Below are 27,393 nucleotides of genomic sequence, written 5' to 3' on the forward strand. Positions count from 1 at the left end.
TTTTATATTAAGTACATAAAATAGCTGCAAACCAGTATAAGGTTTTTGCTGATACTTCCGATTAATTTCTATCTACTGTCGGCTAAAAGAACGGACCCGAATATGTTTTTACAAAATCAAATATCATGTCATATAATTTAATCATACAATCTATTTCATATTTGATAGACAAAGACTAGAACTACCGGTTTGCTCAAATTTTATTCATTTTACTTACACCAAAACATCTAACCATTTAAAGAAAATCAAAGCTTTGATAAATCTTTCAAACAGAAATTGAAAAAATAGTACCTCTATTGTAACGCACATTACAGAATAAACAATTGTTATTTCAAAATTAAAAACATATCTAAAGGGTCATCTTGCATAGTATTTATGTTCATCCTACAAATACAGTGACTGATACTTATCTTATTTTCAATTAATATTGAGACTGATACTGATGGGTATAAATCGATTTTATGTACATTTGTGTATAAAATATTGCACAGAAATAAGTTTAGATACATGAATTTTAGAATAAGTTTAATTTCTTAAGCAAATGTTTTGTTTTTGGAAAATGTAGTACACTTCGGATTAATTACAAAAACATCTTTAAAAAACCAACATATTGTTTTTAATATAACAGAGACCAGTGTTGTAATTTTCGTTACAATGTGCAAAATGTATAAATCTTAATTAAATTCTTTATAAAACTTTTTGTTTCTTGTAAATGATGAAGTATTTAAAATAGAAATAGCAACTTAAACATCAACAAAACCATAGTAGCTCAGAGTAACATATTTAAACTGTTTTTTAATCAACTTTAGGAAATGTCCGTTACCTAAAGATTATCAAAGGTTTCCCCAAAATTCATTATTGATTAGAAATAATCTTTAAGACTTTCCCAAGGGTTTTGGCTCTTGATTTGGCCTATTTGCTATTAACAAATTAAAATTAGATGATTTCGCTGTTTACCATTTCTTTGAGTGTAAAAATGTCAATGAAATGTTTGTTACTTTCGTATGAAATGTACGTTACTCTAGTTTACAAGGATAAAATTTGAAGATACTCCATTATGCTCACGTATTTCCTATTGATAGGTATAACATAATTTCAAAAATATATAAATATGTGTTTATTCAGGGTTTTTTTTACAGCCTTTATTTATACGTTTGTTTTAAATGCTGAATTATATTATGTAATTATATAAGTGCCTGTCCTACGTTGATCTACGATGCAATTTATGAGATAAATCCCACTTGAGTAGCCAGAAATTAATCAAATATGATGCTAAAATAAAAATGTGTGTATGATTTCAATTTAAAGTTATTTATAATTTCAATAGTTGTTAAAAATTACAATGCTTGTCTATTGAAATGTTCGTTACAATAGTTAACGGACATTTCATTCTTTTTTGAGATATACTACCAAGATATGAATAAACATGTGGATCGTTTATAATATAAGAACTGATCTACATGACTTTTGTTTTATGTACCCATTTAAAATTGTTCGATACACATAATATAAACTAATAAATCCTTATGAAGGTGTATGCATTCTGATGGGGTCGGGAGTTTAGATGGTTTTAGCAGGAATCATGCTGTCTAATTGTCCTTGGCACTAATGGCGAATGTTGATGTATCAACAATTTGTCACGTATTTTATTTGCATCAACCAATTTGAGCTAGGATTGAAATTACAAAGAGTTTCGTAAAAAAATCATAACGAACCTTTCGGTAACGAACATTTAGTAACCAACATTTATGTACCTAGGCGGCTTCAAAATAAAATTGTAGTGTTTATCAAAGACAGTTTTTGATGGCGACAAATGCTTATCGTATGTTCAATACTCAAGTTGAACAGTTGTTGCATTTACTTTCTCAGTTATAGCAGTAACGAACATTACAGTCTTAAATCTACGCTCAGACTTTTTTTGTTTTTCGTACTGATATGATTAGACAAAAGGAATTAAATGAATTTTTTTAACATTTATGTGGACAAAAAGACCTCGTAATGTTCTTAATAAGATTTTTGTATTTTTTAATGGAATGTACAACTCTTGCAGTGGTTATATATCTAAAGTAACGGAGATTACATCGAAACTGGAGACAATGTTCAAAATAATTTAAGTAATTCTTGGACTAGTGAAAATAATTTGTTGTCTTTTAAATCATTAAATTTTCTTACTGAAAAATAATATGTAAGAACTTATTCCGCACATTGTCCAGTTTATATGGCAAAACATCCTCTTCAAAATGTAATTATCAAAATGGCGACAGTAACGAACATGTCAGTTTAGGCATTTTGTATAGATTTCTCGCTGAAAATAAACGCATTCCATTGATCTTTTTATGTGTTTTGGAAACACCTATGAACTAACTTCGTATTACAAAATCAATTACAATTCTGCTGATTTTAATTTTTTTGTAATTTCATGGCGACATCAATTGCACCCATTTATTGAGTTTGAGTGCTCAAATGTTGAGTCCTGATTTAAAATTGTAATGAATGCCCCAAATTGTTGATCATAATTATTTTTTTTTAACGTTTCTAAATCGGTTTCGCTATGTAGTACTTTTGTTTAATTTCCTGAAACTCTTACAACCAATTTAGTAACAGAATCGTAAATCAATATGCCTGATGTCTGATTATTTGAACTAATTTGTTGTTAAGTTAAGTTTTATGTTATAAATAAAATTGTGTCCAAATGTATAAGCAGATAAATCTGCATTTCATCAGCTACAATGTACTGCTTAAAGATATTAACCATTTTATAATTAAAAAGGGGAACGTGATATTAAAACAAATTCAGATATAGGTATTTATCTCATACGTGTGGTGTATATTACCCGTGTGATAAACCTTTGCTATATCACACGGGTGATGCTATATCAAATACTTCCGGTCGGAACTACTTTTGACACAGCCCCTCGCTTCAACGCTTCAGTGACCTATTTTCGAAAATTTGCTAGTACTTTCAACATAACTATATCTACTAAAAAAATTAATATAAAATTGATTTTGTCAAAGTTACAAATATGAAGGAAAACACATAACTGCGTAGCACAGGCGTCGGAACCGGGGGCTATTGTGAGGGGGGGGGGGGAGGTTAGCCCCCCCCCCTACCTTTTTTGCAAAGATATTCAAAACCGTAACCACAATACCCTTTTTTCTTGTTTGTCAAGATTTTTGATAAATTTAGCCCACTTCCAACTTTCAATTTGCTTTGTGAAGTTTATAAAACTAACACAGTTACAAATTACGTTAACTGTCAAGGATCGAGTTCATCCTGACGATGCGATGAAAACAGAGCGCTCTGGTTGTGTTTATATACAAGAACTTACCGAAATAATGTTTCATAAGACTTTATTCCACCACCAGTAAATCTTGAATCATAAGGCTAGCCTAGTGTTTGTTTTATAAAACATCATGCATCAACAACTGTTCCTCGTTCGAGTCAATTCAAACTAACGAGCATTCGCAACTTTGTGTATGTCAACAAAACTGATTATTCAAGTCTTCTAATCGGAATTTCCATTTAATCAAGTGAATATAAGCTCTAAGAAAAATTATCTAGAGCTAAAAAATTATTTTAAGGTTTATTTCAGTGAAACTTTACATTAAAACAGTTAGATTTATCTCAGGAATGACGTACTAAATTGTATTGCGCAAGGTCACAATAGCCGCATAACACAACGTTGCATCATCGTTTTTAATCTTTGAAAAAAAAATCCAATTTGGGTCACACAAGGGACTGTCTCAAAAGCTTCATAATATAAATCAAATTGTATGAGATAAATAGAACATCTATAATTGTGTGATTTTATATTTGCTTTATCCAACTCGTTGAAATGGTTATATATATCTCAGGCTTGGAGTAATGCTAAATGTAATGGTAATGCATTGCAATCCATTACATGTTTTCAAAGTAATGCTAGTAATGTGTAATGCCACAAAATTAGCATTACAAGTAATGGTAATGTAATTCATTACTTTCCAAAATCTAGTGTAATGCTGGTGTCATGTTGTAAAATTTGAATTTACTGGGTGGGTGTAAATACAAAATTTACGTCATGATGTAAATTTTGTATTTACACCCACCCAGTATAAATTCAAAATTTACAACATGACACTGGCATTACATGGCATTACTATGCTTATTTATGCATGTTCACTTTAAAAAATGTGATGAATAAATGAATAGTTGAAATTGAATTTGATTAAATTTATTTTTAAAGAGGAACAAAATAATTCTTGAGAACAAAATGTTTTAATTGTATTATTGAAAAAGATTTTAAAAAATTCATTTTTGAATTGTTAATATTACTAAATATAACAGTACAATTTCATAACATTTTTAAGAGTGTTGTTATTAAGAGTTTTGAATCATTTAAACAATTTACTCTAATTAGTGTGCACTTCAATAAGAAAGGTGTCAACAATACACTATGCCCTCGGGATAAACTAAGTATCAAAACATTCTATTGTTATAAGAAGTGCTAAACACCCTAACCCCCTTCCCTTCGCTATGTCCCAATAGAATAGGAGACAGACATGCATGTTTAAAAGCAAAATGAATGCACTGTCCATCCATGATGAAAATCAATATCACTTCCAATATTATAACCCATTTGAAAATAATTTTACTTATTCTCTCTCTCTCTCTCTCTCTAATATTAAGTTCACTGTACATTAGTTTGGAGTGACAGAAAATACAAGATTCATGTTTTTTTTCTATTATTGCACTTAATATATCCTAAGATAAAGATCGTCAAAAAGGACTTTTCAGTCCAAGCTTTGCCTGCTCCTGTAAAACATTTATTTAGTATAGCTGTGAAGATTTTCAAACTAACAGGATGCAGTTAAAAGATGAACCCTTTGAAACTTCGATCATAAAGTGCAACAGCAATCTTTTGTCTTAAAGTGTCCTCAGTAGTAAGAAATATGATTAAAATACCGTATCTTAAGAAATATACCTGGGAAAAACCATCTGTTTATGAATTAATACAATTAAGTGTCCAAAATTATAAAGATTTGTGTAATCTGTGGAAATATCTCTATTTAGCTTTTAATAACTGCAACATTATTCCATAAATTGTTTTTTGTTATGCATGTAATTCTGTGTCTCTATTTCGTATCCTACATTGTATCATGCCAAATGTCTATAAATATCATTTTCCTTAAGTAATACGTTGTTCATAATGCCACAAGATGATTATATATTGAACAAATAAAGAATGGCTCCTGTATAGTTATTTAATTTGAACCTAATACTGAGCATGAACCTGTATGTTTAATATTTGAAACATTTGCAAAAACTCTTTATTAGCTTTACTTTTTTAAAACAAATTAATGGTAATGGTAATGCATTACTTTACTCCTGTAATGGTAATGTAATGCATTACTTCCAGAAAATCAAGTAATGGTAATTCAATGCCCAAATTCATGAAGTAATGATAATGTAATGCATTACTTTACAATGTAATTCCACCCAAGTCTGATATATATATATATCATAGTTTGAAAACTAAAACCCAAAAATTGTTGGTTTCCATTTAATGTAACAAGGAGAGGTACACATGCAATAGAATTTGAAAAATGACCAACACTAAGCTCGAACCCAGGACCCTTCTGTTTAAAAACCCAATGTCTAGAGCCATGTTGTTGTCATTCCTCCAATTCTCTTACACATTGCAACATTGCAAGATGATGTACATTAACAAGAACAAAATAATACATGTGCAAAGCTCCGTGAGGGAAACAGTAACCCACATATTAAGATGGTATTCATAGTTATTGCTATGAAACGATAAAATATCGATGAAATGAAAACATTTACTGGTAACATACGAATCTGAAAACATCTGGAAACAACCGGTTCACAGAGAAAAAAAACTGTCACAAATTTACAACTACTATTCTTAAATGCCTTTATATGTACAAAGGATTTGGAATCATAAAAGGCTTCAAACGTAAGCATTTCAGTCAGTTCATTAAATTCTGATTATTGATTTATGACTTATTAATATTTGAAGTTTAAAAACATGCGCCAAAATGCAAAAGCTGAAGTGTGGTCATACATGGTAATTAACTTCAGCAACACTATATTTGCTATAATATAAGGAAGTTGAAAAATTCTGGTTTAAGTTTAATTAAATTATTTTTTTATTTTTCAAACAAAATATGATTTATTAATTAAAACAGACTTACTATGCTCCATACAAAGCACTTGAGTTGCAAAACCTGACATTACAGCTCATTTATTGTCATTTCATAAACTGATTGTGGTTATTAATTAAGTAATAATTATGTTTCTTCATCTTCACAATGTCAGGGGTCAAGAGTTCACTCATCCCCTGATTACGAGTGGACACCATCCAAAATGTACAGACAGTAGAACTGTTGACAATTAATGCAGTGTAATGCAATACCCTTTTATCACTCCACAAGTCATATTCATCATTCAACAAGCGATTCATCACCTAACAACCGATTATTCACTCAACAAGCGATTATTCACTCAACAAGCGATCGTCATCTCTCAACAAGCAACCTTCATCGCTCAAAAAGCAATCTTCATCTGTCAACAATTTATATCTTATCCCTGTGTATTGTTTTCATGACCAGATTTTCACGTGTTGGAGGATGGCACGTATGATGGCATGAACAGTAATTCATCGTCCTTCTTCTTCTGCTCCTGAAAGAGTTATCATCATTTTGAACCTTTATACACACACACCTATATATGCCTACAAAATTATTTGATTAAGACGGCTGGATGGTAGAGACCATTTTCAGACTATATTGATCTCACTAAGAAGAAGACTTCTGCATGAAGTTAAAATACTGTATACTGTAGAAGCACATATTTCGTTGGGTCACCATTTCGTTGTTTTTAGACCAAAAACAATTACGTTGGCCTTTAATTTCGTCATATTGCTATTTCTTGTATTCATTAATACTTGGGTGAAAAGTTTGTCAAGGATTTAAATTTGTTGATCTATACTGCCAACGAAAATAACGAAATTAAATCCTCAACAAATATTTCTGCTTCCAGAGTTTTTTGCACCATGTTTTTTTTTTTCGCCCTTCTTGATTTGCAAACAGTTTTTCCCTTTCTTGAATTCGCCCATATATAGTTGTGTTTAAAGAGAGATACGTGAAGACATTAGAGTTCGCCCAGTCTAAAATTTGCCCATTGACAAAGCGGGCGAAAAGATGGAAAAGTCATTTCCCTGTATACAGTATATGGCATTGTTGTTCAATTATTAATGGTAAATTTGTTTATAGCTTTAAAATAAAGAATCAATTTATAAAATCAAAGTCAGATTAGATGGCTAATTTGTTGACCATTCAGCCTCCTTGATATCTATTTACTGTTTTATGCATGTTTATAAGTTAATAGGTGACATAATAAAATCACTTTATACATGTATATGTAGATACAGTCATCAGTATAGCTTTTAGATATGTTTTAAAATTATTTATGAAAATCTAAATTGTTTTTTAAACATCATGTGCTCAATTATTTTAAGAGATAAACAACAATGTTAAAAAGTTCACCAGAATATGAACTTGGTTGGTCACATGATCAAATTTTGTGAAGCCAAAAGGGCTTCTCAAATGATTTGATCATGTACCAAACAATCGTAATGTTGGGTTGTAAATACGTGTGGTCCAAGAGGACGTCATAGTAACCCCAAGGACGTCATAGTAACCCTGGGGTAAACAATGGATGCCTACCTCACTGATTTTTTTCCTCTTCTTTGTCTGAATTTCTTCATCTTCATTTAACATTTCTTGCAATTTTCTTTTATATCTTCAAAAAAAATAAACATTGGATTTACTAAAACAGAAAGAAATCATGCTTTTAACGCTACCATAGATATATGCTTCCATTTCATTTCAGATGACTATTACTTAAGCATTGAATGCCTATTTTTGGATGTCATTGTTCCTATGATACACCAAGCAGTGCAGAAAAATTGAATACCGCGCATATATAATTTCATACTGATTTCTAAGAAATTTGTGTATCGCTGCTATAAAGCCATTATTTGCGCTCTTAGTCGGAAATATGAAACATACATGAAACAGTCATATTAAAATGTTATTTAGTTAGCTTCTGCGACAAAAAATACATGTGTAAAAGGGCAAAAGTGACACAAGGTGAAAATAACCCTGTATACAATATTATGTACATAAAATACCCCTGTATACAGTATTATGTACATCGCCCTGTATACAGTATTATGTACATAAAATGACTCTGTATACAGTATAATGTACATAGAATACCCCTGTATAAAGTATCATGTACATCCCCCTGTATACAGCATTATGTACATCACCCTGTATACAGCATTATGTACATCGCCCTGTATACAGCATTATGTACATCACCCTGTATACAGCATTACCGTAATCCGGTGAATATAATACGCACTTTTTTTCTAGGATTTTTTACCGTGAGAAAGGGGTGCGTATTATACATCCCTATAGGCTTTGGACATTTTTTTTCCCTAGCAGAAGCACGGAGTATCATACTACCGTATTACCTATGCTGTTCACAGACAGGACCGATACCCCGCTATTCATCGTAACATTACTTAATTATCACATTTATATTATTATTTAACCCTTAGGAAATGATTGCCATAGCGTGTAATTAAAGAAAATGTATACTTAAAGTCTGTTAATAAATAAACTGTTTCAAAATGGCCTTTAAAAATTAATTTGAACTGCCTATTCTTTATCTCCGTGTAAGCCGCCATTACAGCTGTTATTAATAGAATGCGGGCTTGGATGCCCACGTGTTATTTGTAACTGATCTTTGAAAACAGCTTACACATCTTTAACCATTTTCATGTAATGCTAATTGATTTATTGCAAATAATTATGATTATAAATAATTCTATAATCTATTCCGTTAATTGAAGCCATTGTTGTGCTCCCCCTCCGCTAACACTTGACACCTTGGGTATCTCAGACACTCCCCGTAGGCTATGTGTACTATACACAACACAACTATTTGTGCACATGTTTTAATATGTTCCAGGCCTCTAATTGATCACTTTGATCGGCATCATTTAAGAATTTAATTAGGTCCGTTATCTCTACAGTATACCTGTACACGGCCCGTTTTTCACTACACAGGGGTTGTAATGACTAAACAATTATAAAACGCTTTTTAAAAGTTGTTGATTTTATTTACGGTAGAATATTTAATACAGGTCTATTTAAAACATTTATTATGAAATAAAGATATTAACGCGATGTATTAGTTACAATAAATCCGTGTCTAAGAAAATATTGTGTTTTTCTTATTTCCGGTAGCGTATTCCCGCGATGAAGTTGAGCGTGCATACAAAGTATAACTGCTTTGTTGATACTCAGGATTACCGTTTGGTCAATTTTTTTTATGCGTATTATACATCCCAACAAGCTTTTTTTCACCATTTTCAGGCCCAAAGTGGGGGGTGCGTATTGTACACTACTGCGTATTATATTCACCGGATTACGGTATGTACATCGCCCTGTATACAGTATTATGTACATCACCTCGTATACAGTATCATGTACATCACCCTGTATACAGCATTATGTACACAATTTCCTTACACTTCACTCTCTGGGTTGTTTTCTTGGTTCCGGCAGTGGTCCAGCTTCCTCTGTAGATGAACCATTTGCTCCCTGGGAATCTGTTCCTGTGATTTTACCATGTATCTCAGCTCTGAATGCAAAATGATCAAATCATTTAGACTAATGCCAGTAAGCAATAAGATCAAATAGATTAACATCTTGTTTTTGCATACAAAATCTTTCAAAAGGCATGTATTTGATTTTTATTGCAGGATTTGAAAAGGAGGAATTCAAAATTTTTTTTAAATATTTATTTTAATAAAAATCAAAAAATGGGTTTTTATTCTGACAATATGGCAACAGTTTTTTTTAACATTAAATTGTATATCAAAAAATAGTAATTTTCTAAAAAAAAACCTTTTTTTTTTGTTAATATCCTATCAGTTTATAAATGCACTGCTTATTGATAGGGTAGAACTTCTGTTTTCTTTAATTATTAATAACAGCAACAAAAATATGAAAAACTGAATGAGAAACTTACTTTTGATTTGCACCTGTAGTTTCTTTATGTCCTCTGGGGACATGCCCTTTAGCAGCGTTTCTGTTACATACCTATTAACAAGAGGCCCAGGGGCCACATCGCTCACCTGAGCAACAATTGCCTTAATTCTGATCAAATTAGCATTACAGTATCAAAATATCTTGACAACTAAGTACAGTAGATCTTATTAAAAAGAATGAAAATCTGCAAATTTTTATCCACCTCTTTTTTTTTGGGTAAATACCAAGCCCCTTTTGTTGTTGTACCTGTAAGAAGATTTTTCTCTATCCTATATACCCCAACCCCCCATTTTGTGGCCCCACTTTTCTCTAGGGAATCATAATTTCATCAAACTTAAATCTGCATAACCTGTGCTTTCACACTAAGTACTGAGTTTTGGACTGAAAACTTTTCCAGAATATTTTTTAAGATTTTCTCTATATATTCCTATGTAAAAATTCAAACCGCCATCATGGCCCCGCCCTACCACTAGGGACTGTGATTTTGCAAACTTGAATTTACACTACCCAAGGATGCCTCTACACAAGTTTAAGCTTTTCTGGCCAAATAGTCCTTATAGAGAAGATTTTTAAAGATTTTCTCTATATATTCCCATGTAAAAATTCATCCCTCATTGTGGCCTCACCCTACCCCTGGACTATTATTTAAACAAACTTGAATCTATATGATCTGGGGATGCTTCTACTCATATTTGGGCTTTCCTGGCCTAATAGATTTGAGAAGAAGATTTTTAAAGATTTTCTCTATATATAAAAATTTATCCCCCATTGTGACCCCGCCCTACCCCCAGGGACCATGATTTGAACAAACTTGAATCTACATTATCTGAGGATGGTTACAAACCAATTTGAGCTTTCTTGGCCAAATAGTTATTAAAAGAATTTTTTTTAAAGATTTTCTCTATATATTCCTGTATAAAATTTATTCCCCAGTTGTGGCCCCACCCTACCCCGAGGGACCATGATTTTACCAAACTTGAATCTACACTACCTGAGGATGCTTCCACTCAAATTTGAGCTTTCCTGGCCTAATAGTTTTTGAGAAGAAGATTTTTAAAGATTTTCTCTATATATTCCTATGTTAAACTTGATCCCCTAATTGTGGCCCCACCCTACCACCGGGGACCATGATTTGAACAAACTTGAATCTACACTATCTGAGGATGCTTCCACTTAAATTTGAGTTTTCCTGGCTTAATAGTTTTTAAGAAGAAGATTTTTAAAGATTTTCTCTATATATTCCTATGTAAAACTTGATCCCCCCCCCCCCTTGTGGCCCCACCCTACCCCCAGGGACTATGATTTGAATAAACTTGAATCTACACTACCTGAGGATGCTTCCATTTAAATTTGAGCTTTCCTGGCCTAATAGTTTTTGAGAAGAAGATTTTTAAAGATTTTCTCTATATATTCCTATGTAAAACTTGATCCCCCCATCGTGGCCCCGCCCTACCCCCGGGGATTATGATTTGAACAAACTTGAATCTACACTACCTGAGGATGCTTCCATTTTGATTTTAGCTTTTCTGGCCTAATAGTTTTTGAGAAGAAGATTTTTAAAGGTTTTCTCTATATATTCCTATGTAAAACTTGATCCCCCAATTGTGGTCCCACCCTACCTCCGGGGACCATGAACAAGCTTGAATCTACACTATCTGAGGATGCTCCCATTTTAATTTTAGCTTTTCTGGTCTAATAGTTTTTGAATAGAAGATTTTTAAAGATTTTCTCTATATATTTATATGTAAAACTTGACCCCCCTCTTGTGGCCCTTCCCTACCCCCGGAGACCATGATTTGAACAAACTTGAATCTACACTACCTGAGGATGCCTCCACACAAGTTTAAGCTTTTCAGGCCGATTAGTTTTTGAGAAGAAGATTTTTGAAAAATACCAACACATTTTCAATAATTCTCAATTATCTCCCCTTTAAAGAGGGCGTGGCCCTTCATTTGAACAAACTTGAATCCCCTTCACCTAGTGGTGCTTTTTGCCAAATTTGGTTGAAATCTGCCCAGTGGTTCTTGAGAAGAAGATGAAAATGTGAAAAGTTTACAACAACGACGACGACAGACAACGGACAAATTGTGATCAGAAAAGCTCACTTGAGCCTTTGGCTCAGGTGAGCTAAAAATAGGAGGCAACAGTTTTATACATATTAAGTACTCCTTCTTATTAATTCACAACAAAATATTGTTACAATTTACAGCATCTGGCTGTGTATTCTTTTTAGCGTGTTTTTTTATCCTCAAATTGGTATATGCCATAGATAAATGTAAAAGAATAGAAACATTTTTAAAAATTACAAAAATTCAAACTCACTTAAAAAATTGATTCCATGTACAATCAAACACACTTAAATATAATACATTTACAGTATCATTTTAAAAATTAATACACACCCCAACTCCTGACAATTATTATCCAGAATCCATTTTTTAAAAAGTACAGTAGTACAATGCATTCTAAATCATGTAAATCTAGTTACCTTGACATTTGCTAAAAAACTTTTATGTATGTTTGAATTTTTAAAACGACAATTTCTCCTAAACCTACAAAGTGTGATGTTAAACATAGAAATTACCTGTCCAGATTTAATTAGGACAGCCTAACTTTAATACACTCGCCCGTCCAAATTTACCTTGGACAGCCTAACTTTAATACACTCGCCCGTCCAAATTTACCTTGGACAGCCTAACTTTAATACACTCGCCCGTCCAAATTTACCTTGGACAGCCTAACTTTAATACACTCACCTGTCCAGGTTAGCCTTCTCTTTGGCAGCACTGACCAACACAGCTGTTAATGCTACCTGCACAGAAAGGTGAAGTCAGGTGTAACAACATCGTTAAGGTAGATCACTACATTAAGAGTTATCCTTGTTAAGACACTACGTCATATGGTGGCAATTTTAATGTATTGTTAAATTGTTCGTATCAGTTGATTTGGTTGAATATCATCATTGCTCAGTGGGTTAAGTCTTAATAAGTACTTTTGAACTGATGATCACAAGCTGGAATCCGCCCAGGGCATTTCTTTACTGTTACAAAGTAAAATTTTGAAATTCATTTTTGTTATCCAAAATGGCATATATTTTGACGTTTTGACTTATATACTTCTTAATCATCATGCTATCTTTCATATAAAGCATTTTTTTCCTAATTTGAGACACTATTTCCAGGTGTAGTGAGTCACCTTAAGGTACATCTATTAAAAGTACCTGTACTAGGGACTCTTATTAACATGTACGGTAGCAATCGTCTCTGCACTATGAACACAATTGTTAAAATGAAAATGATAAAATGAAATGTTATTTGAAATTTACTTCAAAAACTCAACAAATTCAGAACAAATTTAAGGGCAAAATTTGACAGAAATCTTTTAACATGAAGATCACAGAAAGCCCAATAACTATATAAGAGAGTCAGTGCACCTTAAAGTTGGTGAGAAACCAGTATACTTGGGAGGGAGCAAACAGCATATATACATTGTAACAAGTTTTATATCTATATAAGAATTATCTCTCTTACAAGAGGGTCATTGTACCTTAAAGTTAAACATCGCTCGTAAATAGGCACTGTCCACCATATTTTTCTCTCACCACCATTATCCCTACAACCCCTATATAAGCAGCAGACCTCTTAGCAGTTTAGAGCATTTTGCAGTAGAGGTTTCACCTGTGTGGACATACACCTTGCATTGCTGTGTTACTCGGTCGTGATGAAATTATCAAGTTTTAAGCACTTTTTTCAAGCCATGAGAATACTAACCTCAAAAGAACTAGTCAAAATATAATTTACAAACAGAATATGCATATGAAATAAGAAATAAATGCCAAAAATCCAAAGACAACAAAAGGAATACTACACGTCGGCCACGAGTTTCATCTGTGCAGTCTGGTGTAACAAAATCGAATGATTTATATACCAGGTACTTGTGTGACGGTGCCTATTTACGAGCGATGTTAAGCTTTAAGACTGGTGAGACGTACCTGTGAAGGTGCAAATAGCATGCACACATCAGTCATCAGGGACTTTTCCAGGAATTCCTCCGCTCCTTTCCGGAGTTTCTCAGGATTTTCCAAAACTCTGAACCTGGTCTATTGAAGAAAAAAAAGTTCTCTTAAAGTTCATAGTTTTTTGTGACCTTGTTTTTTTTTGGGGGGGGGGCCTCTTTTTTTTAAACTTTTCATTAAATTCTTAAAAAGGGATTCATTGGCCCCTATATCAGTATATGTTAGACATTGGAATAAGAAAATGTATTTTAATAAAAATACAGTTTTCTCTTTAAAAGAAGATAAGGAAAATGTCTCCTTTCTAAAACAGTTGTGCAAATAATGCGAAAGTTCATTCTGTTGAACTCTGACCTTGAGATCTATAAATAGCCCCTCCATGGGTCTGTAAGGGTTGTGGATCAGCAGGTGATAGTTAAGCTTGTCCATCAACAGAAGTTCAAAGGTCAGGATAATGTTGGCGAACTTTTCTCGGTCCCCCTTCAAGTTCCCCACAAACTGGTTGATTGACACGTTGAACTCCTCCACCTTACTGGCTAAGTACACGCAGGTCAACCTGTCAAAAATCAAAGTACTGATATGCATCAAAGTAAAAGTAGCAGGCTAAATACACAATCAACTTGTTAACAATCAAAGACTACTGAGTGTCAACGTTGCTAAATATACATAGGTCCACCTGTCAAATATCAATGTATACAGAGTACCAAAATGTGTTAGCAACTTGCTATATGTATCAAAAATCAAAGTACTGAAAGGTGTCACTGTTACTGGTTAATTACTAATAGTAAACTTCAGTAATAAAACATTCAGATTGAATGCAACCCCTCTTGTCAAAATCAATGTACTGAACTTACATGATGTCTTTGGGATGGTAATCCATCGCTGAGCAATTTATGTAAAAACGCTTGAAATAACACAGGGCTGTTCCCTGGAATGAAACAAATGATTTGTTATATTCAGTGGTAGATTCTCACTATATAACTCTATATATAGACTCTAAATTGCACAAATGTACAATCAGAGTCAAAAGATTGATTTATACCATTTTAAGTTAGGTTCGGGTTTTGTAGTTGGTTCATTCAAGAAAAATAACTTTTCTTGTGACTGGCAAGATAATATGTAGAACTTTATATTCTGAGAAGATCCAATGAAGAAATGAATAATTGATTAACTCTTTGCATTAGACTGCAATGACCACCAAAATAAAATACAGAAAGGCTGTGGTAGTTGTGTGCTGTTTTTAAGCAATACATTCTTTGTGATGTGCACTGCTATTTAAAATTTGGGAGTAAGCAGTTGTACCATGAAGGGGTTTATTAAGGTTGAATATACATGTTTTACCAAAACATATTTGGGCATTGGTGGCTGGAACCTGCTACAGAATTCCTTAAGGACGAATTCAAAATGGCGGCAGAGATGTCTTTCCTCGGATGCTGACAGGAAATAGGCTTGTCTCTGCTCCTCCTTCATAAACAAAAGGGGACTTCCAGTCAGAAAATTAATTTCATCAAGACAATCATTGCTATCATAATATTTCTATTCACATATATCATATCTTATATCATGTATATAAAGTTAAAATTGTCCCTCTTATAGACCTTTTATCAGTTTATATCACACTGAAAAATAAAATTACAGTAAATATGTTAACAGTCACTGTATACAGGGTTATCTTTGCCCTACATAATTTTTGCGTTTCTACACTTGCAGTTTTGCCTCGCCTTGAATTTGCCCTGACACAGTAGTGTTTATGAGGAGATAATTTGAGTCATTGGAATTCCCCAAGTCTTAAATTTGCCCACTCATGACTGACAACCGAGGGAGAAAAGGGCGAAAAAAAAAATGGGGGCAAATATTACCATGTATACATTATCAAATATTGTTTTGATAAATCGCTTCATTAAATTAAGACTTACGGACATCTTGGTCCCATGTTCCTCTACGTAGCGTTCGTTGGCCTCCTGTCTCAGGGACTGAATCTCGCCTTCATTGTTAAACATCCAGTGCTTCAGCTGACTGCTCGAGGCAAACATCCTGGATTCTCTAAGATACACCTGTAACAAGATAGGAGAAATAATGACGGAGCAGATAGAGATTTGAACCCTGGCCTCCTGAATCTCTTGCCAGGTGCTCTACCTATTGGGCAATCTGGGATCAGTATTTGACAAGTCTGACTATCACATTCCTCCCCCAAAAATGATTTTTTGCCCTCAAAAATCACCCCAGACTTTTTACCCTGGCAGGATCGAATTAACCTAGCTGTCAGTTCCCCAGGTTGGCAAGGCATTTAATTTGGCTTTTAATCAGATGGAAGAAATAATGACGGACCAGCCAGGGATTTGAACTCGGGCTCCCTGAATCTCTAGTCATGTGGTGTCTGGTGATGGTATCTAAACCAGCCCGACTCTCGCACACTCAATCTGTATTAAAATCTACCGTATTTTTCCGACGATTAGTCGGTATTTTTTTCTCTGAAGCAGAACACCCGACTTATTGTCTTGTTCGACTTGTCGTATGCTTGAGGTAAAAAAATTGTTAAAAATTGCATTAAAAATCTTGGTTTTAATCATCTTGAGTTGGCTGAGTGATTGAAAATTACGTTGTTGAATTCATTGTTCATCTTTAATAATTATCATTTTCACTCATCTGTTAACACTAAAATACATAATAACAACAGTTATTAAAAAAAGGTTCATTGTCTTTAATCAATTAAAAGTTTTACCATTCCGTTTTTATAAACACATCGTCACATGGTTCCATATATCACTAGTGGGAAGATAACATTGCTCAGTAAAATTGAAACCAAATTTGAATGGAACAATATTAGGTCCGGAGAATGTTTTGTAAGTTTTATTATAATTTTATTAGTAAATAGTTGTTAGTGGAAAGTATAAATAAGAAATATTTTATGGTCAAAATATGATACGTAATCGGCAATTATCAATATTACTGTTTATACATGAATAGGCTGACACCGGTTGTGTTAATAATCTTGCCCTCAGGCTGAGATCTTTACTGCACTGCACTGCATATATAAAGAGTACCGTTATAAGAGTGATTGTAATTCATTGATTAATTACTGTCCAATTCTTTGATTATTGTTAATTAAATATCTTAGGGAACGTATGTATGTCGTATATCGTCATTATCAAGTCGTACAAATGATCGATCTATTTCTAACAGTGTCTATATAAAACAATAGCGTGTAACTGCATTACTGGATACAAAGTACACAAGTTTCATAAAATCATAGTACAGCTTACTCCACTTATATTGGCCTCGCTTATTTTGAAATTCCGCTTATTTTGAAATAGAAATAAATCCCAAGTTTTTGCCTCTCATATTCTTTGCATTAATTTCACGGATATAATGAAATCGGTTATTTTGAAATATCGCTTATATTGAAGCCACTGATCGGTCCCCAAAGGTGATAATTAGTTGTTTTTATAACGGTTATATTGAAGTTCTCCCTGGCGGTTGTCGTCACGGTAGGTGACAGTAATTATGCCAGACTGACCGGTTGTATACAAAGGTGTGAATTGATAAGTTCTTTTCATGTTTGTTTTTATACTTTTATTAAAAATTAAAATTCATTCAATGTTTAATTTTTTGTTTTTACGAATACGGATGTATTGAGGCTAAACGTAATATGGAAACCCCACGGAAAAGAAACACCTTATCTCCGGACCCTAAATACAAACTTTATTCTGTCCCAAGTTTTTGCTTCCACCACTTTTTGCTTGATATTTCAATAAAAGTTAATACCTTTGTGCTCAAACTACGTTCATCCACTAATATGAAAAATGTCCAGATTATCTGTTTTGAAATGCTCCCTCTAACGCTTGAGGTTTCAATACACAACCAAAAATTGAAAGTCTACGGAGATTTTGCATTGCATCAGCCATTAATAAGCCTGGATGATAACGTTAAAAAATTGCGCGATGTATTCCGAGTGTATTCCGAATGGAGAAAAGATGTAAACATTTCCTATTACAAATCCCCGTAAGAAAATTGTTTTCGTTCCTGTCAAATTTTATGAGTGAAAAGGGATAATCTGTCAATGAAGATATCTTGGATATATTCCTTTTCATCGATTTCAGTTGTATTTCTTTCACAGGTATGTGTATTTTTATTAAAAATCATCAAAAAGTGATGGAAGCAATAACTTGGGACAGACTATAGTTATGGCTATTGATGAAAGAACAAAGCCTATATTCGAAATAGCTAAGGGTTTTGAAATTATCGTGTGTACACTTAGTTACGATGATATACAAGCAGCGTTCAGCAATATTTGAAGCGTTTGAGTGTAGTGATTTTTCTCTAACGTTTTTCTAAAACGTAAAAGAATGCGATCCGAGATTATGATGAGGTTTAAGATAGTAACAAAATGAAACTTACAAAACTTTCGGATATAATTTTAAACAAACTTTCAAGGACTAATGTTCAATGTAATCTGTTTATTGTAATTATAGATAAATGATGATCTAATAATTTTTTCAGGTTTGGTCCATGCTTACATCGGGATTGAACTTTCAAAAATGGCGGCTTCACTTCAGTCAATTTCGCTTATATTGAAATACGGATATATTGAAATAATTTGCATGGTCCCCTGAATTTCAATATATCCGGAGTAGGCTGTAATTGCTAAGCTTTCTGCACTTGAGATCCCCCTTTGAAGTCCAACACGAGACAGGTGCATGCCTCTGACACCGGAAATTGTTAAACAAACATTGACCACGCGCCTAGTCAACAGGTGGCTGGTTACGTAATGGCAATACACTGGCGATGGTCAGAGTGGATAATAATTTTAATGCATGGGAAAAAAATATTTCTGACAAAGTAAGTTTTGCATAACATGTGATATCGGGAATTGTTTAAAATGCAAGAGACTTTGTTGATGTTGCCGGTATTTGAAAATAGGATGCATAAGTATAAAGTGTAATTGTTTAAATGTTAATCATTAAATTAAATAATAATTGGTAGCAATATCGGGGACATCGTGGCATCATACACTGATAATGTTACTGCAGTTTTATACGCCATTTTGAAGTGATAAGATCGACGTATTGTCTGAATCGACGTATCATAGGATTTCGTTGAAATTAAAAATGAGCAATTCGACTAGTCGTCTGCATCGACGATTCGTCGGGAAAATACGGTATACACAAAACAATACACTAATAAAAAATAAAATATATGTGCTCTACCATGGCAGGCACCTATTTCTTAGCTTATTTTAAATGTCTGTGTTTTATCTGTTTATCTATGATGCCTAAAAGGTTCCTAATTTGGAAATTAAGAATCTGTTATACATGTATCTCTGTACCCTTACATAACCAGGTCCTACTTCAGAATCAGGTAGGTAACTCAAGCTACGTAGCTAAATCTAGTGATTGTACTGGACCTAATAACTACAGTAAAATATCACGACAACGAATTCAACTCCAAATTCCATAGGGAACACCTTATTTATGAATGTAACCACTCGTCGACTCGATCTGGCATACTACAGTAGCATCCGGCACCATTCAAACCCACCTCCTTAGACATATACGAGACAATAGGCGTTAAAACGAAAGCTTTAGTTTCTGCATAGTACTGGAAACTTACCTGGTTAATCCCTCTTTACCTAGTCTTCATGGCTGACACAAAAACTATACGTAAATTCAAAGATGTTCTTGCATTTCAGCTGTGAGGAAAGAATTGGCAATAGTTTCACATCAGTCGTACCTGTAATATTCGGATTATGAGCATCTCGACTTCATAAAAGTCATAAGACTTAGTAATTCCAGTAAGTATCTGTGTAATTTTTTGATTATCAATAATATTCTATTCTAATCTAACCTCAGGGCGTTGAATATGAACTTGAATCCTTTAGTTGTTTTCTCGCACTACCTATCTTTGTTCATAAAACGAAAGTAAAAGTAGATCAACGTGGGTTTGTCTTCCTCCTTTGTCAGTTTGTGTGAATACTTCACAACCACAAAAAGGTTGGCATTGCTTTGTTTTTATACCTCTTATTGAATACTTAGTATAATAATTTTAAAAACGTCAACTCGTGTTAATGCCGTTATTTATGTCTTTGGTTACCAGTGGTGTTTTTTATAAATTATTGTTTTATTCTTCAAGGTTCCTCTCTGGTGATTTTATTAACCTGTATATGTAGTTTGTATATGTGTATATTAATTTTATTTTAACGAGGCCGGGTCTAATTTATTCTGCCCTAGATTTTTGGATGAAACTTTTTACATGAATTTCTACTGATATAATTATTATTTTAAGATCAAAAAATAAGACATTTACCACACCGTTTGTTTAGGGGGTCATCTCAAAGTTTGTTAATCTTTAACATAGGACCCTATGGGATTTTGCTTGAAATGTATCAATTTTGCATATTTTTTACATTTTTTTCAAAACTTCTGCCCTAGGGATTTCTTTTTCTGTTCTACATATTAAAGTTATTGCTAAAAGGCATCAAATGGTTAAATAAAAAAAACCTTTTACCTCCTGGTTTGTTACAGGGGTCTTATCAAAGTTGATTTTTGTATGCCCAATTTCCCAGATTCGTCAGATAATGGCTATTTTTATTTGACAAAGGCGGAAAAGGTGATCTATATAGTATTATTAAAACATTCAGACATATTTAAGTAATAAAAAAATATATAACATCACATATTAAGGGTCATTAATATATAATACATGGTTACTGTCTTGAAATATATGAATTAAGCTATATTTAGGCGGGTTAAGAAAAAATGACAGATGGCTAGGCTTGCTGAACCCTCTTCACGTTTTCGACCCGAGCACATATATAGCTTATACTTAGAGACATTAATGTTTATTCCACAATATAACATTATTTTTACGCATCAAACGAGATATTTTCAACAATTTTCGCTGAATATCTGCAGTTAAAACTATCACGCCATGGCGTCAACTAAGCAAAAAGATGACGTCACAATACAAATGAAACGCTGCGCGAAAGCGTGCGTACTCGTTCTGTACTCGGCCTCGTTAATAGTAAATTGATAAGACAATGCAAATTGTATATCCTTATCCAGGAAATTTTAGCATGTAGGCCTATCTATATTCATATTCAATTATTTTCATTGAAATTGAATTATCCTTCTTATAAATTAAATACATTGAATTGAGACACGTACTGGGAAATTATTAGTGTGATTATAATTAAATTCATTGTAGCTATATACTGTCAGTTCCTAATTGATATACATGAGGAAATGATGTCTGCATAAAATTGTGGGAGGCATCTCATGCAGATTTTAAAGCTATACTTGGAAGTTGGTCTGTTTTATGGACAGAGTGAAATGACGGTTTCATTCAGTATGTGTATATTTTTAGGCAGTATATTCACATTCCCTATATTTTTTGCAACAAAAGTGTGTACAAAGCTGCTGCAGTAAATTATAACACACCAGATAGTGAGACCATGCAGACAAAGTATATCATACTGCACTAACATGCGGTATTCAATTTGTCTGCATGACCTTTGGTTACAGGACTGACGGTATCCAAAAATAAGCAGTAGTTTTCCCAATGATTTAAGTGATATTTTTTATGAAAAATCTATGTACAAAGTCTGTTTACAAAACAAACTTCACAAAACAGTGTTTTTTCGCCCCTTACATTGTAGTTTAAGGGGACCTAGACATGATTTGAGATCAAAATTTAATGTTTAATTTTTTATGTAGAAAATAGTTTACTTGTGCATTTTGAATGATTGACCAAAAGTTAGTAGTGAGATACAGAGATAAGAATTTATTGTCATGTAAACGAAGCTCTAGTTTTATATTTGTTTACAATAGTGTTACTTGTTAGTAGGGAAATAACTTTTTCTTTGAAAAAATGACTCATGGAAAGCATCAAGATAAACTGATTCAATGTGTATCTTTCAGCAGACCAAATGGCGTTAGATTTGTCAGCAGAAGAGAAGTCAACTGAGGAGTTACTGACCTTGTTTGACGAGATGTTTAAGACTCGCTATACAGAAGATGACTCAGAGTACATGGAGACAGTCAACACCCCCACCCCACCCCCACCCTGCATCAGAAACTGGTTCCAGAAAAACAGGGGCAACTTCAGAAACAGGTTAATAGAGATAACGCACTAGTTTAAGATTTATTTAGATTAAAACAAGGAGCAATTTTCATAATGGGTAAACCGGACTACAATTCCAATTTGATGAGAGGGGGGGGGGGGAGGATATTCATATTTCTAAAGTGTTTGTTGATTCATTTGACCTTATTAATCATAATTATCCAGTAGAGCATTTCAAAAGTTGATTTCAAACTTTGCATATCCTCTGTTCTCAATGTACATCTTAAATTATCAGAGGTGGTTACCAGGATCGACGTGGAGGGCGTCACCATGACAACAGCAACAGGGAAGGTCATGGATATAGAGATGGTAACCGTGGATACAGGGATGACCACCGTGGTTACAGAGATGATAATCGAGGTTATAGAGATGATAATCGGGGCTATAGAGATGATAATCGGGGCTATAGAGATGATAATCGGGGCTATAGAGATGATAATCGGGGCTATAGAAATGATAATCGGGGTTATAGAGATGATAATCGGGGTAACAGAGACAATGATCGAGAGCGTTCTGATTATGGTGGTAACAACAGAGACCGTTACCGTGACAACCGCAATTCAGGAGGATATAGGGACAGGGATCAGAGATGACCATTGGACAATCAAAAGGCATTTCACTGGTTGGAAGCAGTTGAATGAAGGCATTCAATTGGCTGGAAGGATCCAATTACAAAATTTTCTTCCAGTAATAATTTTGTTAGCTGTTTAACAGCATGTGCATCTTTGCATTCTTAAAGACTGAACTTTTTGTTTATTGTACTATGTTGTTTAGCAGATGTTGATTGTGGTAGAAACTTCACACAATATAATAAAAGGCAGATCCTCGATGCACCTGATTGATGATGTATGTAACTATGATTATTGAATCAGATATGTCGCCTCGTAGGTGTTATACAATCACAGTAGATATGTCGCCTCATAGGCGTTATACAATTACAGTAATCATGAAGGATTTGATTTAATCAGATCGAAGCTTCTTAATGGTTAGGTCCATTCAAAAATAAATAAATTATGAGAAATTTGTCTATTGTATGTATTTTAGCTAATTATAAGGTACATGTATCAAGGTTTTCAACACTATAAGGCATTTAGCCTGTGACTGAAAGTCATTCATTTCTGCTCCAACCAAGAATTCGTTAATGTTTGATCAACTCGTTAATGTCTGATCAACTCGTTGATGTCTAATGAACTCGTTAATGTCTAATCAACTCGTTCATGTCTGATCAACTCGTTCATGTCTGATCAACTTGTTCATGTCTGATCAACTTGTTCATGTCTGATCAACTAAAGTCATGCAGCATATCAGAGGAACAATTAATTAACAGCACCCCCAAAATGATTATGTATGTCACTCAACTCCGTCCTAAACTCAATTTCTTGAAAGAAAAGTGCATAAATTTGAGGTCAAAACTATGAGGCTCAGTATTGACTTGAGGAAAGTTGGTGATGGCCAGGCTTTGATGGATAGGAGCTGCAGAATCTCTTGGTTGTGTAAGAATTGTAGACTGTATATAACAAAAATCAGCATCCTTGCTTCATATGACTTTATTAGGCAACAGAAATGACTTAAATTTACCTACTGTATACAATATTATGTATTATAATCATAAACACATAATGGTCAAGTTAACAAGTGTAGAATCCATAGCAGGGAGATATAGTTGACGAGCAGTGATTCAGTTTCTGTACAGTACATTATACGCATCCCACATACTGAGTCAACCTGGAGAGTACATTGCACATGTACAGTACAATACCATAGTACATGCATACTTGTATAATCTATCTAGTAGAAATACTCAAATACACATATTATTTCTTGAAGAGAGTCACCATGGTAAACATTTAATTTAAAACCAGTTGTCACATTAAAATTGAGTAAATTATGGAAAAGAAATATTTTATCAATTATCATTGTTACATACAATGTCATGTATATTCTATGTAGAAATGAACATTTTGTTCACTGTTTTTAAGGTACACTCTCTTTAAGGTACACTCTCCATGGTTTGTAAACAGGTTGTTACATTGAAACCGAGAACACAAATCTGTTTCCAAGGGTCTTGCATCAGTTTCTGATGTCAGGGCCATCATGAAAACTGACACAATTATAAATAATGCTAAAAATTATTAACATTGACAGTAACTGAAAAGTAAAATCTGAATATTGATGCACATAGACATTGTAAATAAATCTCCAAGTACTTTTAGGACTTTGATTTGGAAAAAAAAAATACACTTGCATCTCAAAGGAAGATGATTCCATTTCTGATAAAGGTGCATCAAAGTTTTATTATGGTATATATATAATATGATCATGAGAAAATCCTACAAGTAAATAATGCCCTACATCAAACAAGTTGGTTACCAGTTTCCTCAATTTTTAGCATTGGCAAAATGGATTAAGTTAATAAGTTAACTCAAAAGCAATTAAGAAGGTGTTGTAGCTCTAAATATCAAGATAAGAATTCATTTTAAATTTGTAATTCTCTATATCATTATGCTTAAAAGAACAATCTAATTATTAACATACTTGTCTAGTTATTTCAACAATTACCTATTTATTAAATGACAATCATAAATATATAAGATGTCTGTAAGTGAAACACTTATAGTTTGCATCATTGTTACTGCAATATGCATCACAACAGTATATATATTTACATGTAAACAGCACAATTGCATTTATATGCTTTCAATACTGAACTCTCAGGTAATTCAATATATTCTGCCTAGGATGTATATAATAGTGAAATTAAAATAACAGTATATTGTATTGCACATAGAATTAATGAAAGAAGCAGTTGACATAAATATAGAACCCATCAATACAGTTACGAGACCGATCATAAAATTCAGAGATCAATCACGCTTGACATAAATTGTTTACCTTAGTGGTAGAGGATTTCATTGACAACAATAAAAATGTTAGCCAGCTTTCTTAATTAGTTGACATATATAAAGTGTTAAAAAAAAATTTCAACCACATAATACATTTATTTCAACTGAAAGCATGTCTAACCGATAAACTTGTACCGGTACAAAGAAAAGTGTTAAAGCAAACAGGTTATGGATGGAAATGAGGGAGATTGGGGCCATTATGAAGTTGACGAATTTAACATTCCAACTCAATCTGGCTGACTCAAAATTTGCATGCTTCAGTCTGGGGTTATGTGTTCAGGTGAAGAAAATCTCAATCTGGTTGAAGAAAAGCACAATCATTAAATTCATGAAATCACAGATAATGGAATTTCAATTTGCAGCCATTTTAAAATTAATAAAAAAAAGGTGTAGGCTTCAAACTGAATGAAATGACATAGATTTTAGAATTCCTCATAGACAGTGATTCGGGTTAGTGAGGTTTCGGGTTAATCAGGGTTTTTTTCCTATTACTATCAGTGATGATGTGATACATGGAAAGGGATTCAGGTTAGAGAGGTTTTGGGTTAATCAGTTTTTCCTGTTTTCAGTGATGAAGCGATATATGTAAAGGGATTCGGGTTAGAGAGGTTTCGGGTTAATCAGATTTTTCCTGTTTTCAGTGATGAAGTGATATAGAATGTAAAGGGATTCGGGTTAGAGAGGTTTCGGGTTAATCAGTTTTTACCTGTTTTCAGTGATGAAGCGGTATATGTAAAGGGATTCAGGTTAGAGAGCTTTCGGGTTAATAAGTTTTTACCTGTTTTCAGTGATGAAGCGATACATGTATTACTAGTCTACTCTATAGCTAGGATTCAAAAATGTCGAGACGAAAAGTGAAAACAAATCCTGCACAAACAGAGAAGTACTCAGTGATAGGTGTAGATCAAAACAAGAAATTAGCGAAGTTAATTAGTAATCTACATGGAGGAGTGTTAATTAAAGCAGCAATATGTCAGCTATGGAGGAGAGTATGCAACCTTTCTCTACTGTAACAGTCGCTGTCCAGTAAGTCTCAGAATCAACAATAATGACACATTCAATAATTAGTTCCTGTAATTATAGAAAAATGATTATTGTATGAAAATTAGCTATAGTGACGATATAGCAGCACTGTGTATAGTATTTAAGTTCTCTATGAAAAATTGACTAAACCTATAGAACGTTTATTGATTACCCAGAAATGATAAAATACATGTAAAAATCAATTTCATTGACTGAAGAAAGATGATTTATAAGTAAAACATGTAAAACCTTTTCTTAATTTTTAGACAGGTTGATTTAATTTATATTTTCCCACTAAGTTACAATGTACAACAAGAGTACAATGCATTTTAAGATACTGTAAATTCCTTATTTTATGCGAGTACTTAATTCTGCATTTCTGCTGTTTTGCATGACATTGTGAGAATATAAAATCGTGAGCACCAATTTTTTGTATAATTTCATATAGCTCAAAACTGTCTGAAAAATAAAAGTGAGATTTAAGAATCAGCGAGGACTGCTTCTCGCGATTTTATGTGGATATTAATTCCTCACGTTTAATAAGGAATTTACCGAACTTAACAAGGAATGTTGACAGAGATGAATTGGCCTTAATGTTTTCACACTTAAAAATATGGAACTCCAATGCAAAAATTAATAGTCGTTAATGTATCAATATTGTTACCCTAGCCAGACTCACTAAAGAAATCCCTTCATGCTGTATCAACCTGCCCTCAATCAACACCCACCATTATAATGTCTCGTCTATGACTCATGATTTTGAGGAGTGAATCAAAACTCATAGTTTAGGGGAATGGATCAATTCTCATAATTTGGGGGAGTGGATCAAGACTCATAATTTGGGGAGTGGATCAATTCTCATAAGTTGGGGAGTGGATCAAGACTCATAATTTGGGAAAGTGGATCAAGACTCATAGTTTGGGGAGTGGATTAAGACTTACAATTGGGAGTGGATCAAGACTCATAATTTTGAAGTGTGGATCAAGACTCATAGTTTTGGGGAGTGGATCAAGACTCATAATTTAGGAATAGAATCCAGGAAATGTACGGCTTGTACTAAGTGTTGGATGACTCAGTTTTTGTATGGAACAGTATCATTGACAAGTCTTTCTAAATGACAATCATGGTGAATTTAAGGGAATTTATAGATCCACATACATTGGGGTGCTAAAGTAAATACAGTCTAACGTTGAAACAACTGTTTTAGAC

The 27,393-nt window shown here is 33.3% G+C and overlaps 2 protein-coding genes and 1 long non-coding RNA gene across 5 annotated transcripts; 2 read left to right on the plus strand and 1 right to left on the minus strand.

Annotated features, from left to right (window-relative positions):
• Positions 1 to 6,120: 6,120 nt before the first annotated feature.
• On the minus strand, positions 6,121 to 19,870 carry LOC128172048 (cyclin-H-like). Its single transcript, XM_052837819.1, has 11 exons — positions 19,751 to 19,870; positions 16,057 to 16,194; positions 15,482 to 15,604; positions 14,995 to 15,068; positions 14,495 to 14,696; positions 14,120 to 14,227; positions 12,885 to 12,940; positions 10,109 to 10,179; positions 9,607 to 9,718; positions 7,729 to 7,804; positions 6,121 to 6,682 (listed from the first exon to the last, which is right to left on the minus strand). The coding sequence occupies exons 2-11, from the start codon at positions 16,171 to 16,173 to the stop codon at positions 6,617 to 6,619; spliced, it is 1,005 nt and encodes a 334-aa protein (XP_052693779.1). The 5' UTR covers positions 16,174 to 16,194; positions 19,751 to 19,870; the 3' UTR covers positions 6,121 to 6,616.
• Positions 19,812 to 24,804, plus strand: LOC128172050 (translation initiation factor IF-2-like). 3 transcript variants are annotated; one of them, XM_052837822.1, is made up of 3 exons: positions 19,812 to 19,931; positions 22,057 to 22,249; positions 22,494 to 24,804. In XM_052837822.1, exons 2-3 carry the CDS (start codon positions 22,065 to 22,067, stop codon positions 22,849 to 22,851), a joined length of 543 nt encoding a protein of 180 aa, XP_052693782.1. In that variant the 5' UTR covers positions 19,812 to 19,931; positions 22,057 to 22,064; the 3' UTR covers positions 22,852 to 24,804. The 3 variants fall into 3 exon arrangements, with proteins under 3 accessions (XP_052693782.1, XP_052693780.1, XP_052693781.1); XM_052837820.1 differs by lacking the exon at positions 19,812 to 19,931 and adding an exon at positions 20,035 to 20,130; XM_052837821.1 differs by lacking the exon at positions 19,812 to 19,931 and adding an exon at positions 20,044 to 20,130 and having other exon boundaries at positions 22,060 to 22,249.
• Positions 24,805 to 24,832: 28 nt separating this feature from the next.
• LOC128171196 (uncharacterized) lies at positions 24,833 to 26,314 on the plus strand. The gene is made up of 2 exons (XR_008242035.1): positions 24,833 to 25,769; positions 25,845 to 26,314. It is a non-coding gene; the product is annotated as an uncharacterized LOC128171196 (long non-coding RNA).
• The last annotated feature ends 1,079 nt before the right edge of the window (positions 26,315 to 27,393 follow it).

Source organism: Crassostrea angulata, chromosome 2 (genome assembly GCF_025612915.1).
Source record: "Crassostrea angulata isolate pt1a10 chromosome 2, ASM2561291v2, whole genome shotgun sequence".
Taxonomy (NCBI): domain Eukaryota; kingdom Metazoa; phylum Mollusca; class Bivalvia; order Ostreida; family Ostreidae; genus Magallana; species Magallana angulata.

What these genes read in the sequence shown, in the direction of transcription:
- LOC128172050 (XM_052837822.1), top strand. Translation starts at nt 22,065, where the DNA reads ATGGCGTTAGATTTGTCAGCAGAAGAGAAGTCAACTGAGGAGTTACTG. An exon ending in AGGGGCAACTTCAGAAACAG is followed by an intron (nt 22,250 to 22,493) that starts GTTAATAGAGAT and finishes TTAAATTATCAG; the next exon opens with AGGTGGTTACCAGGATCGAC.
- LOC128172048 (XM_052837819.1), bottom strand. Translation starts at nt 16,173, where the DNA reads ATGTTTGCCTCGAGCAGTCAGCTGAAGCACTGGATGTTTAACAATGAA. An exon ending in AACATGGGACCAAGATGTCC is followed by an intron (nt 15,605 to 16,056) that starts GTAAGTCTTAAT and finishes TTGTTTATGAAG; the next exon opens with GAGGAGCAGAGACAAGCCTA. An exon ending in ACTACAGGTGCAAATCAAAA is followed by an intron (nt 9,719 to 10,108) that starts GTAAGTTTCTCA and finishes TTTTGCATTCAG; the next exon opens with AGCTGAGATACATGGTAAAA.